This window comes from Stylophora pistillata, chromosome 5 (assembly GCF_964205215.1).
Source record: "Stylophora pistillata chromosome 5, jaStyPist1.2, whole genome shotgun sequence".
Taxonomy (NCBI): Eukaryota; Metazoa; Cnidaria; class Anthozoa; order Scleractinia; family Pocilloporidae; genus Stylophora; species Stylophora pistillata.
Genome location: NC_142523.1, coordinates 12,387,293 through 12,404,984, shown reverse-complemented (window position 1 = coordinate 12,404,984; position 17,692 = coordinate 12,387,293). Strand labels below are relative to the sequence as shown.

The 17,692-nt window shown below is 38.6% G+C and overlaps 1 protein-coding gene across 1 annotated transcript; it reads left to right on the top strand.

Annotated features, from left to right (window-relative positions):
• Positions 1-10,552: 10,552 nt before the first annotated feature.
• On the top strand, positions 10,553-16,240 carry LOC111339415 (uncharacterized). Its single transcript, XM_022946072.2, has one exon. The coding sequence runs from the start codon at positions 11,258-11,260 to the stop codon at positions 14,060-14,062; it is 2,805 nt and encodes a 934-aa protein (XP_022801807.2). The 5' UTR covers positions 10,553-11,257; the 3' UTR covers positions 14,063-16,240.
• The last annotated feature ends 1,452 nt before the right edge of the window (positions 16,241-17,692 follow it).

The window sequence follows — 17,692 nt, the reverse complement described above, 5'->3', positions numbered from 1 at the left end:
ATGCGTTATTTCACAGAACAGACCAAATTACATGAGGTCGTTAATTTTTATGCGACTGAGGTCAAAAACATCAAACCGCAAACCTGCAAAACACCTTTCTTAGTTTTTGAAAAGAAAAGCTTTCAATTTTAACAATCTTTGACGCTTTGCTTGGTACCCTGTTGCGTACAAGTAGCTGTCCCTGCCTTTTTCTCCCAAAGATAACAGCGAAAATTTTAGTTACCTTCGTTCCTCGTACCCTCGAAGATAGGTAAAATAGCACGCGAGGCGGAACAAGATTCGCATTATATTTCCAAAGGATGTTTTCACCAGATCTGACCACGTCCCTGTTGTTTTCTCGTGATACTCCACTGTTGCAGGTCTTGTGCTGCCATTTATTGCACCCATCGCACAAAAGAGCTTCTTAACGCTTGTTGACGAATAGTCCATTTTGCAGTTGAGTGCTTGGTTGCCAAGCCTTTGAATGGGAGTGAGGCTAGAGATGACCTTGTTATGATACAAACCTTGCTGCCTTTCAAATGTAAATCACTTTGTTATCATGCTAACTAGATACAGGTCTCTATCACAACAAGGTCATCTTTAGCCTCACTCTGAATCAAAGGCTTGGCAACTAAGTACACAACTGTAAAATGGCCTAATCGAGTGTGATGATGACTTGAACTTTACTAAGCATATCAATAATGTCTGTACTAAGGGGGCAAGGAAAGTAGGAGTACTTATGAGGTTTAGGAATTTAATGCCTACTGAGGCTAAATTAAGAATTTTTAAAGCTTTTATTTTACCCCAACTTACATATTTTCATGTAGTATGGCACCATTGTCGCTCGTCAGACGAGAGAAAGCTTGAAAGGCTGCAGGAGCGTGCAATGAGGGCTATTTACTGTGACAGGGCTAACACTTATGAAGCACTTCTAGATAAAGCAAGACTTCCAACGTTATGTAATCGCAGACTCCAGGACATGGCTATATTTATGTATAAAGTTAAGACTAATTTAGTCCCACCATATATTTCTGAACTTTTTAGCTGCAGCATAAGTAGGTACATCCTTAGGAATGCAGACGATTTCTCCTTACCAAGATACAACACGGTTACATACGGAAGACATAGCTTAAGGTACATGGGACCTTACATTTGGTCGAAGCTCCACAAATCAATCAAAATGGCTGACTCTCTAACTGCATTTAAAAAACCAAGTCAGAATCCTTGACCTATCAAATGTTATATCGAAAAATAATTGTGAAAATTGTGAGTTATGTAAAACTTAATTTTATCAATTTTATATTGTTTGTATATAGTTTTTCTTCTTATTATTATTATTGTAATTATTAGTTTAGTTTACGTAGTAGGTGTCCCCAATTATAGTTTTTACTTGTAAAAACTAGAACGATTGTAGTATTGTCGTCAGGTACTTGGATAGTTGGTATGTGGGAGAGCCACAGAAAGAAACAATAGGTCGCATCGGGAAACCAGGTTTGTGTAGTTTCGGCAAACCGTAGAGTTTCGGTGGCTGTGGTACCGAGCACCTCAGTCGATAGTACCGTTGGGTGTCAAAGGCGTTCGTTTTCTTGAGTGTCAGTAGTTTACTGTTGAGTTTACGTTGAAGTGCAGGAGTTGGGTCACGTTTGAGTTCTTCGTAGGTTCGTTTGTCATTAACTAGTGCGTCCATTTTGTCGTGATAGTCAGTTTTGTCCATAACAACAGTAACTCGTCCTTTGTCGGCTGGTAGGATGACTATGTTCTCGTCGTTTCTCAGTCGTTTCGGTGCGCGTTGTTCGTCTTTAGTCAAGTTGCTCTCATTTAGTGACGTTGATTGTATAGTGGAGGCAATTCTGCTTCTGATGTTATCCTTGGTCGGCTCAGATAGCTCTCGTTGCCGAGACAGGGCCGCCTCAACACTGGATACAATAGCCTCGGTCGGTATACGTTTAGGTGTTACTGAGTGTTTTAGTCCGTATGATAGTACCTGAGTTTCAGTATTGTCTAAGGAACGAGAAGAAATTCATTAAAAGGAAAGAAAGATTTAGTTAAAAGTGTGCACGAAGCCCATTACTCGAGGATGTAAATTATGACCTTAACAGCAACGTTGAGTCGCTGTCGTTTAGAATTACGTAATTTTTCCTCAAATTTGATAACTAGTTGTTCCATACGCTTGAGACTCTTTACCTAGCTAACAAGCTTATTTCAAGTGTTTCTTTAAAGCCTTTGCTTCCAGCTACCGCGAAATACACCGTGAAGCGATGAATTAACGCGCGTGATTAGTGCCATTACAGGCATAAATAGAATAAGATTGACCTATCATATCCCATAAACAAGTCCGGTGACCTATCTTTTATTGTATTTTCGAAACAGACATTAGTAGGGAAAGGAAAGTTTGAAAAAGTTCGTTCGATATCACCCTGATCAAAAGAGTACCCAAATAAGCTTCATGCAAGTTCTAGTTCCTTTTTCCCACATTTGTTTCCTTTAACAGATTTGTAACAGCGTGTTTTCCTTTTACTTTTCATGAAATTTTGCGCGAGAAATTGATCCCTTGCATGCGTTGGTTAAAGATTGGCGTGGCAGTTGCCGCTGCCTGTAGCAAAGCATGCGTACGATGAACTTAGGCCCTGTTTACAAGCAGGTAGGGTAACCCTAGTGCTAGGGTTACCCTGGCAGGAGGGTTACCCTAACGCTCCCACATTTCTTCTTTTTTTCATCGACGTGTTTACAACGCAGCTAGGGTTACCCTAGCGCTAGGGTAACCCTAGCTGCCTTGTAAACGCTCTGCTGGGGATAACTCGCCTACCCGGGACAACTTTTTACTTGTTTCCAGACCCTTTGAACATTGATAACAATGCGTGCGGTTACCAAGCATAATAAAGTTGTCCCGGGTGGTAGGGTAACCCAACCTGTGAAATTTTGCTTGAAAACCCGGTCTATCTTTGACCCGCCTGCTAGGGTAACCCTAGCACAAGGGTTACCCTCCTTGCTTGTAAACAGGGCCTTAAATACATCACTAAGCATCTTTTGAGCTCTCCCCTTTTTTACGGTGTAGACAACTTGGCAGCGGGAACTGAAACTCGTTACGAATTCCTGGTACACGGATATCTGCTTCAAGTGAACTTACGTTAAAGATTAGACAGAATTTGGTTCCACAATTAAAAGTTTTTTTCTGGCTCATGTCGACAATCGACATGACCTCTAGCATACATAACTTTATAATTAAAAAAGTTTTACAATTTAGTTCCTTAAGTACGAACTGGTGCGAGGTCCTGTTGTTACACAAATTTCAATAATTACACAAAAGATCGGAAAAAGTCTCTTTGAAGTTGAACGATTCCTACTTAAATATTCCATCTGTTTCTACGAAGGAAAGAATTTCAAAATCACTGGAAGCGAATACCTTAGACTTTAGGTCAATAAGAAGAACAAACTTGGGTGAAAATCAACAGCTCTTTATTACAAAATTTATCCAAAAATTACGGCTGAGCAGCGAAGGAAATATAAGTGAAAAGAAATAAGAAATTTCTACTTATCAACGAGATGTTGATGCTAAGTTCGGAAAACAGCAACGTGGAAAATTACCATTTGAAAGGAAAGTGAAATAGCGAGCACAAGCTCAGCTGCTAACTACCATCAGCACTAATTTTCCCGAAAGATCATGAACACTTATATTTACCTACAATTTCAATAGAAGTCTTCATCAAAAGGAGCGAAACGCAGGTGCACAAAGAAGACAAAGTAACTAGCAAAATCTTTAAGGTCGGCACACACGAGGGGACTTGTCCCAGCGACTACTCCCAGCGACCAGTTTCATGCAACTAGTCCCTTCGTGTGAACTACACGTTTCTGTGGTCGCAGAGACCAAAATTTGGTCCCTGCGACTGGTCGCATGAACCTAAAGGTCGGCACACACGAGGGGACTAGTCCCTGCGACTAGTCCGTACGACTACTCCCGGCGACAAGTCTTTGAAGGGTTTACACGAGGGGACCGGTAGCAGGGACTAGTCTAGGCATTTATAGATTATGCTAGCATAATTTTTGTCATAATTCGAGCAAACTGGCATAATTTCTGCCAAGTAGCAATGCTAGCATAACTTGCGCATTTTGATAATTATCAGTTCATTTTTGATGCCATTATTTGATAATTTTTTGTCTCTAGTCCCAAGCACTTGGTGACCTTAATCGATATTTAAAGTTTTAGTTAAACTAGTAGCATTTGTAGTTCACTGTGAAGCACTGAGCCCGGGTCTAACCTGAACTACATGTTTCTTTGAAATTCATTGTGGATTTGTTGCGTTTCTTTCCTGTAGAAGAACGGCTTCTAGTTAAAAAATATATATTTTGGACTTATTTGCATTTTTTCAAAGAGCATAATTTAAAAAAACGGTGGCATAATTTGGAAAAAAGAGCATAATGTTAGCATAATTTGGCCAAAAAAAAAAGCAATGCTACTAGCATAATATGCCACTTTTACTACCATAATCTATAAATGCCTAGACTAGTCTCTTAAGGCGTTCACACTAGGGCACTCAATTGCACAAGAACATAGGAAAATTAAGAGGCAAAAGATGTTTCTTAGTCTGGAGCGTTACACGAAAACAATTAAAATTTGGTAACTTTTCATTGTAGCACTATTAAAGATCAACGCAAACGAACTACACTTATTCAGTCGGATTATTCATGCTATTACGTGTTCTGTTTTTTTTTTTTATTATTATTTTTAAAAGACACAGAGTCAAATAGGGTAAAAATTCCATCAAAACGGCTCCAAGACATCTGTATATGTTTACAAAAGTAGAAATAGTTTTTTATTCTTCAGTTGTAGAAATCTGGATGTCAGGGAAAATTCATAGAAACTGCAATATTTACAAATACCGGAAGTCACGCATCCTACTGACCCGTGATTGGCTTATTTACCGTTTAATCGCAGGGACTGGTCGCACAAACAGTTCACACGAAGGGACAAACATTTGTTTCATGCGACAAGTCCCTGCGACTGGTCGCACGAATTCAAACCAGTTTGAATTCGTGCGACCAGTCACGGCTTGTTTTCCCGCTTTCCCGTCGAAATAAAATACCGTGAAGAAGGGATTGCGTGACTTCCGGTATTTGTAAATATTGCAATTTCTATTCATTTTCCCTGAATTCTAGATTTCTACAACTGAAGAATAAAAAACTATATCTAGTTTTGTAAACATATACAGATGTCTTGGAGCCGTTTTGATGGAATTTTTACCCTATTTGACTCTGTCTGTTAAAAATAAAAACAAAACAAAACAAAAACGGAACACTTAAAAACATGAATAATCCGACTGAATAAGTGTAGTTCATTTGCGTTATGTTTAATAGTGCTACAATGAAAAGTTACCAAATTTTCATTGTTTTCGTGTAACACCCCAGACTAAGAAACATCTTTTGGATCTTAATTTTCCTATGTTCTTGTGAAATTAAGTGCCCTTGTGTGAACGCCTTAAGGGACTAGTCCCTGCTAGGCATTTATAGATTATGGTAGTAAAAGTGGCATATTATGCTAGTAGCATTGCTTTTATTTTGGCCAAATTATGCTAACATTATGCTCTTTTTTCCAAATTATGCCACCGTTTTTTCAAATTATGCTCTTTGAAAAAATGCAAATAAGTCCAAAATATATATTTTTTAACTAGAAGCCGTTCTTCTACAGGAAAGAAACGCAACAAATCCACAATGAATTTCAAATAAACATGTGGTTCAGGTTAGACCCGGGCTCAGTGCTTCACAGTGAACTACTAGTTTAACTAAAACTTTAAATATCGATTAAGATCACCAAGTGCTTGGGACTAGAGACAAAAAATTATCAAATAATGGCATCAAAAATGATCTGATAATTATCAAAACGTGCAAATTATGCTAGCATTGCTACTTGGCAGAAATTATGCCAGTTTGCTCGAATTATGCCAAAAATTATGCTAGCATAATCTATAAATGCCTAGTCCCTGCTACCGGTCCCCTCGTGTAAACCCTTCGAAGACTTGTTGCCGAGACTAGTCGCACGGACTAGTCGCAGGGACAAGTCCCCTCGTGTGTGCCGACCTTTAAGTTGACTATTTTAAAAACTTCTGTGGATTATCTATATTTTTTTAATCACTAGAACTAAAGAACTTAAATGAACTCGAATACCGATAATTTCAAAAAACCTATTATTCCTCGGAGTGGACCTCAGGTAAAATTTCTAAATAGCTTACCAGGTGTTTTTGGTTTGTTAACCCGACAACCTCGTTCCCAGGGCCTTTTCCCTTAGATGTGGGTGGGGCGGGAAACCCCAACTAAGGTAAAAGGCCCTGGGAACGAGGTTGGTCAACCCGAGTGTTTACCCTTTCAATCCTTACCTCATGCCCTCCACTCATTATCTCTAATACAGGCTTAGCAAGTTAGGTATAAATCAAATACTTTTCCCGATTTGACATTTTTATTTATTCTCGAAGCCTGTCCGTTTGAATTGATATTTATGGGTTATCTACAAAGCGTGGGGTCAAGATGGCTGGATGTTGGCTAGGTTCTTCTATTGCGTTTTTATGGACTTCGTCTCGGTCCATAAAAACGCAAGCAAAGAACTTTTTTTAAATACGAAAAGTTAACGAATAAATGATGTCCCCCCCCCCCCAAAAAAAAACCACGAGGAAAAACTACTACATCATTTCAGTAACAAAACCAATCATACGCATGATGCACGATCCTCGCAGTAGATAGCGCTATTTAAGCAATAGCGAAAATCAGACCTGAAAAAAATCAGGCCTGTACGGGATTCGAACCACTGACCTCTGCGATACTAGTGCAGCGCTCTACCAATTGAGCTAACAAGCCAACTGGGAGCAGGCCGTTAAGTTGATTCGTAATAAACCCGTGAAAGTGATAAATCAGATACAATGAAATATATGAAGTTCATATATTTTGAACTGCGGTATTAGATACGTATGATGCACGATCCTCGCAGTAGATAGCGCTATTTAAGCAATAGCGAAAATCAGACCTGAAAAAAATCAGGCCTGTACGGGAAATATATGAAAAAATATATTCAAAATATACGAACTTCATATATTTCATTGTATCTGATTTATCCCTTTCACGGGTTTATTTCGAATCAACTTAATGGCCTGCTCCCAGTTGGCTTGTTAGCTCCATTGGTAGAGCGCTGCAGTAGTATCGCAGAGGTCAGTGGTTCGAATCCCGTAGAGGCCTGATTTTTTTCAGGTCTGATTTTCTCTATTGCTTAAATAGCGCTATCTACTGCGAGGATCGTGCATCATACGTATCTAATACCGCAGTTCAAAATATATGAACTTCATATATTTCATTGTATCCAAAACCAATCATCTTTTTAAAATAAGTATTATCTTGATCTTGATGAACTGCTGTTAACAAAAATCATTACGTTGGCATCATTTGTTCTCCCGGGGTCTCGTTAAAAACCATTAAAAAATTGCTTCATTATTTTTTTTTAAACTCTTATGATCTCCGGGTAATTTTTGTCATCATGATCAACTTAAAAGTTTCCGAATAAAGACCTCACACATAGGGCAATACAAGCTGAGTCTGGAAAAAAAAAAAGATTGTCTACGGTTCTCAGTCACGTTAAGCAGACAACCGCAAGTTAGCCAGACATTTCCTCAACTATTTGATTTCAAAATACAGTCAAACCTGTACGTATTAAGCGGCACCGTAGTCAGCGGTCATGGGTCACCCTGTGTCAGCGGTCAGTCGTCAAATTCCCGATTTCGTTTCCTCTTAATCACTGTAATTTTCACCTCTATTGGGTGGGGGAGGGGGGGAGGGGGGAGGGGGGAGGGGGGCCGCGGTCATCCTTTACTCAACGGCCCCATTTTAATCGTCTTTCACCTCCATTGAACGGTCAGTATAGGCGGGATTACTCAAATACATCTAAGAATAATCTTTCGAGTAAAATTTAATCAATTTTTATCTGCCGAAATCAATGCGCTAGCAGTATTTTTGAGTGAGTTTTTGAAAATTTATTGGTCAAGTATAGCATAAAATGCGATTTTTATCATTTTCTAAACGAGTGGAACCTGTATTTACGGAGTTTTCCCGCCACTCATTGCGGTTAACCGCTAAATACAGGTTTGTCTACAACTATCAGTCCCCTGCCGTGTTTAAATATCTGACCTAATACGCAATATATTCAAGGTCGTCAGTCTCCAATAAATGATCACGAACGAGCACTTCCTCGTTTTCGGCAAAGTCAGTTGTGCGAGTAAAAACAAAAAAAAAAAAAAAAAAAACAGTGACAAAAATATAAATGGTTTGTGGGCGACGGGAATTCGCCGGAAAGGCCGCGGACTGCTTGTAGTCTGGAACTTATGCTGCTGTTGTGTTCATTTTCCCCGCCCGAAAACAAATTCATCTTCTCTTGAATACTTGAACTCGTACGTGGGGCGAAAAAGTAGTTAACAAAACACTTCAGAGTGGGTTGGGCAGATTTTATCGCGTCTACGACGTGCTTCAAGGGTCCGTTAGGAATGAAGTTCCTGTCCGCTGAAACTCGTGCAACAACATGGAACAGGGGCGGATCCTGGAATTTTTTACGTGGAAAGTGCAACTTGCTTTGATGAAAAGAACATGTACAAAGTTTTTTTTTAGACGTAAAGCTGAGAGATATTTCAAGATTGATGACTTTAAAAGTCTTCTAGTCAGTGAGGAATAGATACACACCACCAAGTGTCCATACTCCTTGTCGTTTGGGAGAATATTGGTTTCAGCCAAGTAGTAAAAATATCCACAGGTCTGTCAGTTGGGAGGAACCAGGGCTTGGGGCCTGGGGGCGACGAAGTTATTTGATATCAGGGTTCTCGCGAGTGAAGGGTGGGAGTGGAAAAAATAGAGTTATTGACTTTTTTCCGAAAATCATTTAAATTAAATTAGAATCTCGCATCTCGTTATTTTGTTACTATTTTGGAAAAATTTTTCTAGATTTTCTGACGTAATAGTCGATATTTTCCTCGTATTTACAATTAACCTTTTTCTCTTTCTTGTGGTCACTTGGTAAGGAGTGTACTGATTTCGGGGTTTCAGTTGCGTTTTTTTTTTTTGTGATCATAAAAGGAAAAAAGCTCAGTGGAGCAAATGGACAATGAGCTTATGGCAAAGTTTAGGTGCAATGTGCAACAAGTTTTAATATTCATTCCAGGAGTTACGCTAGGAGAGCATGTTCACTTCCAATGCAAACTTAGGTGACGTATCATTTTGAATTATGTTTTACAAACATTCCGATCCCTACCGTTGTCAATTAAAATAGATGTTGTCAGGAACATAATCAAGAATTTGAATTTTGGCCCAGTCCATCTAGACATTGCGTTGTACATCCTGGGGGCATCAAAGTATTCCTTTCATCGTGTTTACACACCCTTAACAAAAAAAGATCGACAAAAAAAAACCACCAAGTGTTGTGGTTTCCTTTATAGAAGGTTGATTCGCGAACGATTGATCAGTGAGTCACAAAAGAGCTGATCAACACTCTATCACCAACGACTTCCTGTATTCGTATCCGGAATTTCCAATTATGGAATCCCACGCAAAGTTCTAGCGAGGTTCGAGATTGCATGATTTTCGCTTTAAAATATAAGAAATCCCAGAAGCTGATGTTCCGTATGGCAGTAAAGTTCGATCTGATATTAATACCGTTGTGAATTCCTTTGATGCGATTTGCTTTGCAACACGTGACAAGATTTTGCTTCAATTGACTTCCTCTTAATTTTTTTTCCTAGAAAACAACCAGTTTTTGTGATTTTAAGAAATTTCAATTCCGTGCATGTTTCTGTTTGCATTGATAACCACAAATAGTGCCCATTGAAGTAATATTATTATTTAAACGACCATTCGTTAATCCCACACGAGATACTATTAAATCACGAACTCCGTTCTTTGTAACAGATCAAGGTTAAATTTTGTATGTCAGCGATAAAAATAACGTTTTTGGTTACAGTTTCTGATTTTGGTGCCATCAAACTTTGATTGGGGGATGACATAAGCAAATCGAGCCTTTTTAAGATAAAATGTTCGAATCGTTGACAGTTTGGAAACAAACGCAACAGTGCAATATTAACGAATCTCAATATAATTGAACCTTGTGTATTGGATCGTTTCTATCCGTTTTGATATTTTCATTGTTTTCTGATTTTTGCCTATCCGTGATTGAAGAGCTTCAAAAGAGCACATCTCGTCGGAACGAATCCTTGCATGTTTCCTAATTTAAGATAAAATCCAACAAAAGTTTTAATGCTCAAAGTTAGGTGGTTGACGTAGATTTTCAAAAGGGATCGGCAAGCGACGTCATGTCCGTCTAGATTTCAGGAGATCGACTTAAAATTATTATCTGGCGGTCAGAATGAACAAATTCTTATCCGTCTCTAGAAAGCTCGAACAGAAACCTCGGAATCTGAACTAAACATTAACAAGTAATTAAGTTGCTGATTTACCATTAAAATGTGTGTTATGTGTTCATTATTCAAGTAGCTCAAGGTATAATGTCACATCCAGCCAATCACGTGTCGAGAATTGGCCAATTTCAAAGGTCAGCGGTCCATGTGCACGTTTCCTGCGATCGACCAAGGTGTTGTTTTTCTCAGGAAAAAGCACTTTAGAGTTCTACTTTCCCTTGTGCATTTACGAACAGGTTGCGGGAGAGGGTGGAAGAGAGTCTATTTCGCTTTGGACGGCGCAGATGCCAGTTTTAGCGTCCACGCTCTGGGGTAGATCTTATCGAGTAATGACTAATCATCGGAGTTCATTTGTGGCATGAATGACAACGACGTGACAGAAAGCATCAAGAATCAATATCTAGATATTTTGCGAAATTCGACTCTGAAATCCTACACTAATTAAGCGACTGATGAATTCTTTGCAAGATTGGAATCACGACGCTTTGTAGTTCCCTTTGTTTACGGAGAACGTTGCAGGAACTCTCTGTGATCGCTATCGGCAGAATACCTTGAGAAATTATCGTCTGACGCTAAGTATTATAGCGGGGAGCAATTCTCTAATTAAGGTAAACTACTCAGGGTGGAAGCCACTGAGGTTTTTCTCGACCATTGATTTCGTTGTGTTCATCTTTGAGGTGTCAACGTGGTGTGAATTTCATCCTCTTTGGAAATTATTTGTATGACTGTTATAAACTGTGTGCGAAATACAGACCAAAAATCGACCAAAGTTGGCGGCGATCGTAAATTATAATTTGACTTTACTTATGTAAATCGCCTAGTGCTCTGTTGACGCGGAATCAGAAACTATGGCATCTCCGATCAAACGAATGATGAGTTTACGCGAGACGAAGGTTAATAAGGTGAATGTTGAGTCGCCTTCTCCAACTACAAATCGAAAGCCAAAAATCTTGAAAATTCTACGCAGACAATCCTTTAATCAAGGTAGGAAGCGTAGTAATGACGAAACTATCACTCGTTCCGCTCCAGAAGTGGTCGACGATCAACAGAATGTACCGAAACCGGTTGTGAAATCGCCGAATCAAACCCGCGATTTGGAAGCCTTTCAACAGTATCACAAAGAACTACGCAGCGCAGTTCAGTATTTTATTCTCATTTTGAACAATTACAAGAACAACATGGACATTGTGATGGCGAAAATCCCTGACAACACTTCGATCGTGTTAGAATCAGTCATCAATATCGACAATATGCTTGATACATGCCTACGGCTTCACAGTAGTAACTCTGATCTGTTACCTTACAGAAAATCAATTCATAAGCGAATGGCCGAGCTTGTTCGATGGAGCGATCAGCTTTTGGTGCGCGGCAACGTGAAAGGCAATCTCGAAGAAGGAGTCGAATGCGTTAAAGATCTCGAAGCGAGCGTGCAGGAATTAGTGGATTTAGCAATTCCGCGGCTTAGAAAACGGGAACTAAACGATGAAATCCGAAACTCGATTTTTATGTTCGAAGGAAGCAGTGAAAGTATTCAAATTCCAGTTGTCGAATCGGACTATGGACAATTATGTAATCGAAGAGATTCTGGAATCAGCGAAGGGAGTCTTGTCGATGGTTCTTGTCAAGATTCCAGTTCTTCGAGGGCTTCTCCGGCCACTTCTCGTGACTCAGGTCGCGGTTCTTACAACTACATCCTCGATCAACCCGATACAGCTCATCATAATGGTTACCTAAGCCCTCCTGAACCTCCCGTTCGAGGACGGCAGTCGTTTAGAAGCACTTCAAATTACAACTATCAGCGCAATCCTGCCAACTTAAAAAACTCTGACTGGTCACTTAGCCAGGCTAGTGACTCATCCAGCTATCGCTCTCTTCCACAGTCATCAGTTAGTTCACAGGATGAGTTCAATAGCCATGCATTTCTATCTGCATCAAGCTCAGTAGAGGAAGAAGGATCTTTCTTCTCTGCTGATGATCATGAAGAGCCAGACAGCCCCATAATTCAAGCCTCTTTCTTGGGATACATAGAGAATCATGAACAGTCAACACCAAAGAAGAAATCATTCCAAGTGTACATTGAACTTGTTGGAAATTACACTCAGCCTGCTGATGGGATCTTAAAACGACCATCGTCTGCCTACGATGGCTACCAGGAAAGTTTTAGAAGGAGTATCAGTGCGAATGCTAATTCTCCCACCTCACCTGTGCTCAAAAAAGAAATGTTTGCCTTTCGCAATGTGGCAGATTCAGAACGTTCTCATTCTCTTCCAACCCTGCAAGGAAGTACTGGAAAGCTCTCACCTTCCCACCAAATCAAAACAAATGGTACCCTCGACTATAACAAAAATGTCAGAACAGATTCCCAGAGGAAAAAGCTACTTCCGCTTGAAGAAGAACGGTCTCGAAAGCAAAGTAACACCAGCAGTAGCTCAAGTAGTTTGAGTGGGACAGAAGAAGAGGATGTCAATACCCCTGCTCTGGATTGCTTGGATGTTTCTAGGTTTCTTGTCTATCGTAGTGATGATGATGATGGACCAACACTCGTTGGTGGAGCTATCGATGCACTCATTGTCCATGCCAGTGGTTCAACTAAGAAAGACCTGGTTTACTATGAAGCTTTCCTCACCACCTATAGAACTTTCATTTCTCCAAAGGACCTAATCACCAAGCTTCTCTATAGGGAGAGAAGGTTTCGGGAGAAAGGTTCCAAGAGAGCCAGCCAAAACGCTTTCTTTTTGCTTCTCAGAGTTGTTGACGAGTTGACTGGAAAAGTTGAGAGAAGCATCTTGGAGCAGCTAATGAAAGAAGTGTATCGCCTTCTTGTCAATGGAGACATTGTTCTTGGAAAGATTTTGCGCGACAAAATGTTACCAAAATGTGACAACTACTACCGGTCACGTTCTCCTTCCAGCAACATTCCTGCCAGCCATCCCGTTGATCCAGGACAGAGGTACACTGTGTTGGATTTTAATGCGGAGGATCTTGCAAAACAACTTACCCTAATTGATGCAAGGAACTTCCACAACATTGAAATTCCAGAAATCCTTGCTTGGGGCAAAGAACAGAAGGAGGAACTCTCACCAAATTTGTGCATTTTCACAGATCACTTCAACAAGGTTTCCTATTGGTGTCGCACCCATGTTCTGTCATTTGAGAAACAGAAGGACAGGGAGCAGGTCTACCTAAAATTCCTGAAAATCATGAAGCATTTACGGAGGTTTAATGACTTTAACTCATTCTTTGGAATCCTTTCTGCACTGGACTGTTCTGCGGTAAGGAGGCTCAACTGGCCTAAACATTTCCCAGAGAATCTAGCGGAGTATGCAACATTGATTGACAGCTCATCATCTTTCAGAGCTTATCGTGATGCTTTGGCACAAGCACAGCCACCTTGCATTCCCTACCTTGGACTCATCCTCCAAGATGTCACATTTGTTTACCATGGTAACGCAGATGAACTGCCTGATGGCAAAGTGAATTTTGTTAAGAGATGGCAGCTCTTTAATATTGTTGACAATGTACGACGATTTAAACTTACTAGTTATGATTTCGAGTGGAATGATCAGATTTCACAACTGTTTGCAGGAATGGACAATTTCTTGTCTGAAGAAGATCTGTATGACAGGTCTCTAAGACTAAAGCCTCGAGAATGAAAGTAACTGCCTCTCCTAGTTCAATTTGATGACATTTGTGGATATATACACAAAGTGAAAATATTGCATTCATGCAGTCCATATATTATTCAATCACAATTTGAAATTTTTCAGAAAAATACGTAAATTCCTTTTTTGTTATTGTTGTGCATAGTTGCATGGTGATATTTTGGCCTTTTGTGGGCTTCATAAGTAGTTTCTTGTCGGCTGATTAAATATCGATTGAATTTTTTCATGTTGGTGACTGTTAGCTCTACAAAAGAAAGGCAATATGGCACAACCAGAGACAATGGCTGTATAGATCTGAGAAAAATCATTCATCTGCTTAGGTGGCTCACTAATTGGTTGCTTGACAACAAGCTGCAGTGAAAGCAAGCCAAGAGTAACAGGAAAAGGGAATTTTACAAGCATTGTTGATTTGTTATTTCATATCATGGCTCGTGCTCCAAATTGTGATTGAGGCAACAAAAACTGCCGACTGCACAACCTGTATTATGCCATATTACCAAATTTTCATTAGGACTTTGTTCTGTTTTTAAAAGAATATCCTTGAGATAAGATATGTATGTTTTCCCAGGATGCCAACATTGGTTGATTTTTGGGCACCAGGTCAAAAACAGCATGTATTAAGTCTGGACAATTGGTCTATGGAAAGCAATTAGGAGAAAATTCTGGAAAATAATTGATAAATCAAGCATAGTCTTGTAAGGTTCATAAAAGTATGGTCAGTTAATGTGATCAAGCAGGTTTTAGCTTATACTTGCATGATGTCATACTAAAATCTCCGACTGTCTTTAGTAGCCCAGTGTACCTATCATATAGGATTTTTCTTAGTCATCATTTGGCAAGAGGTATTATTGCATGCAACATTGAAGGCAGGTTTTTCATAATTTAACTGACGCACTCTGCAATATTGCTTCTGCGACAATCTGTACCACTATTATCGAGCAGCAACTTGTACAAGATACATGACAGAAGTCAGTTTCAGTTGGCTTCTATTTTAGGTTTTGAATATAACATTTAAGGGTGATAAAACAAAATTGTGAATTGTGATCAATAGGTATATATAGTTCTCAGTTTTTTGGCCAGTGTAAACATGCATTATGCATATATTATATTTCCAGGGGATATCTTTTGTTTATAAGAAATGTTACTATATAGATAAACTATTCCAGTATTATCAATATTGTTTTTATATGCTTCTGAAACTGCAATATTATTGATGGGTTTCGAGGTCAAGGCTTGATAGAATATTGCTGCTTTAGATTAACTTTCATGTTTCAGGAAAGTTGAGTGCAATCTATTTTATGCAATGAAATAATTTTTATGAGAAATAAGTGAGTGAGTAGTTACGTTTTGCAGTCTTTTTAATTATTAACAGATTACATATTTTTGTATTTTTGAAAACAAATTTGAAAAGACAATGGCAAAGGAGTTTCGAGTGATCACTTTAAACCTGAGGTCGATTTGATTATTGCATAGCAAAGGGTATGATTGGAAATAAATTATTTTTCTGTGTTTTTCAAATTATTTTGTGACATGTACATGTAAATGCTTAACATAATTGATGCGTTTGAAGTGATTGAATTTTCTGCTTTTGAGTCAAGCTGGCACACAGCAGGTTAATAGATAATCTGTCTTTTCATTGATCTTATCAGATAATGTTTGTTTCAGGATGAATTATCTTTCTGCTACATCCTGTCTGACTATGCCCACTTGACGAATTTTATTTACATGCCTTGATAAGAAGAAAATAAGCTTTACTTTGCTTAACTGGCTTAAACTAGTATTGTGAACAGACAAACTGCAACGAGTTGTTGAAGGGTGGTTAAGCAACGGTTAAATTTCTTTGTTGTATGGTGATTTTAAAAGTGAAGGTGCTTGTCTTTGTGATGTTATTCCAAGTTGTTTTTATGAAAGAAAAGTTACAATAATGTCATTCTTTCAGAAAGTTAACATTGTGTCTCTGTGGGAGACAATTGAAGTTACAGATTTGGTAAATTGCTTGGTGAGGTTCTCATTTTTCAATGCAATCAAATTTTAGATTTCTCAAAGGAAGTTTTAAGAGGCATATAGATACACATATTTTAATCTGAAAATAATTTGCATTTGTTAAAACTTTTTTATTATTCATAACAACAGAAGTTTTTGTAATATTAAAATTATGAAGAATTGAAATTTTGTTGTTTGTCTTTTGGGGTTAGGGACTGAGAAAGGTTATTTTTATGATTTGCATTAATCTATAGTAAGATTATGAAAAGAATGGTAGTTTGAACGAGAACAGATACCATGTCTTAATGACTTAAGCGGTGATGGTTATCGAGGAATACAGAGACTTATTTTCGTGGCAAACGCGAAATGTTAAACATCCGATGCACTTGTAATTAAATTCGCGGTACAAAACTCCGCGTAATCTAAATTCTTGTAGTAATATTTCAAAAGCTCCGAAAGACTTAATTTAATCAAGCGTTGCCTGTACTAATTAAAACCGCTTTTGAAAGGAGTGGTAAAGGATTTTTAGCTTTTGAGTTGGATCACTAGGATTAAAACTCAGATCTTATCTTAATCCGGCTTTCGGTCTTTTAAAATAAATTATAATCTTTATTATTTATGCGTATTGTTACGAATTCTTTTCAGCAATCATCTCATTTCTTGAACAGAAATCTCTTCACTGCAGACAAACTGGATTACTTAAAGTGTGTGCATAAATTGGCGACAAGGTGACGCAGAAAAATAGGTGACAGTTCTTGATTTTGTTCTCAAACCCAATTAAGGCATGTGAAGCCAGCAAGATTCGGTAATGTGTGATTGTTTACGCGAAAATACCAAAAGCGTAAGTAACTATTTCAGGCAACATAATAACAAATTGATATGTTTCAGAAATGAATACATTTGAATTCGAAAGAAAAAAAAACAGGTTCGTAAGTATGAATCAGAAAGACTGCTTCGGATGTTTCCAACAATTTCAACGTTGCGAGCAATTCGCTCCTTTGAATAATTTGTTTATGTTGTTGACAGACAGTAATTTGACTTGCAATTTTTGGTACCTTGTGCAAAGTTATTTTGTTTCGCGAAAGATAGCTCAAGTTATTATTGAACACGAGCAGTTCTAAAAATAACGCCAAAGACTTAAATATTTGTTACGCAAGGTTAGTTTAAAACATTCAAAACTCTGTTCCTGCAAACGACCATATCACGCAAACATTTCCCCTTGAAATTGCGACAAGCCTTCATATTATTCCAGAGACAATATTTTCTTCACCACAGTAAAATTCCTTGGGCTGTTTATGGAAAAAATTTCGTACCCCTCTCTTAGCCTCAGAACCAAAAAATTTAAAAAATGTCTTTGATTGGAATAATGCTTCAGAAAGGTTCGAATGGAATGTTAATTACGACTTCGGGAAAACCCATAATCAGTGCGAAAAACTCACTCGTGTGGGGGAGGGCTGGGAACAGACGAAATTGGAAGCCGGGAGCGACTCTAGGGCCCAACTGAGTCAAATTTTCTTCACAGTAAGATCGAAATATGAAATCGAAATTAATACATGTTTCCATAAGTTTAAAGAAGAGTAAAAAAAAATTAATAATCTACCGAGTGTCTGGCTTACAAGATTTGCTTCTATTCTAATG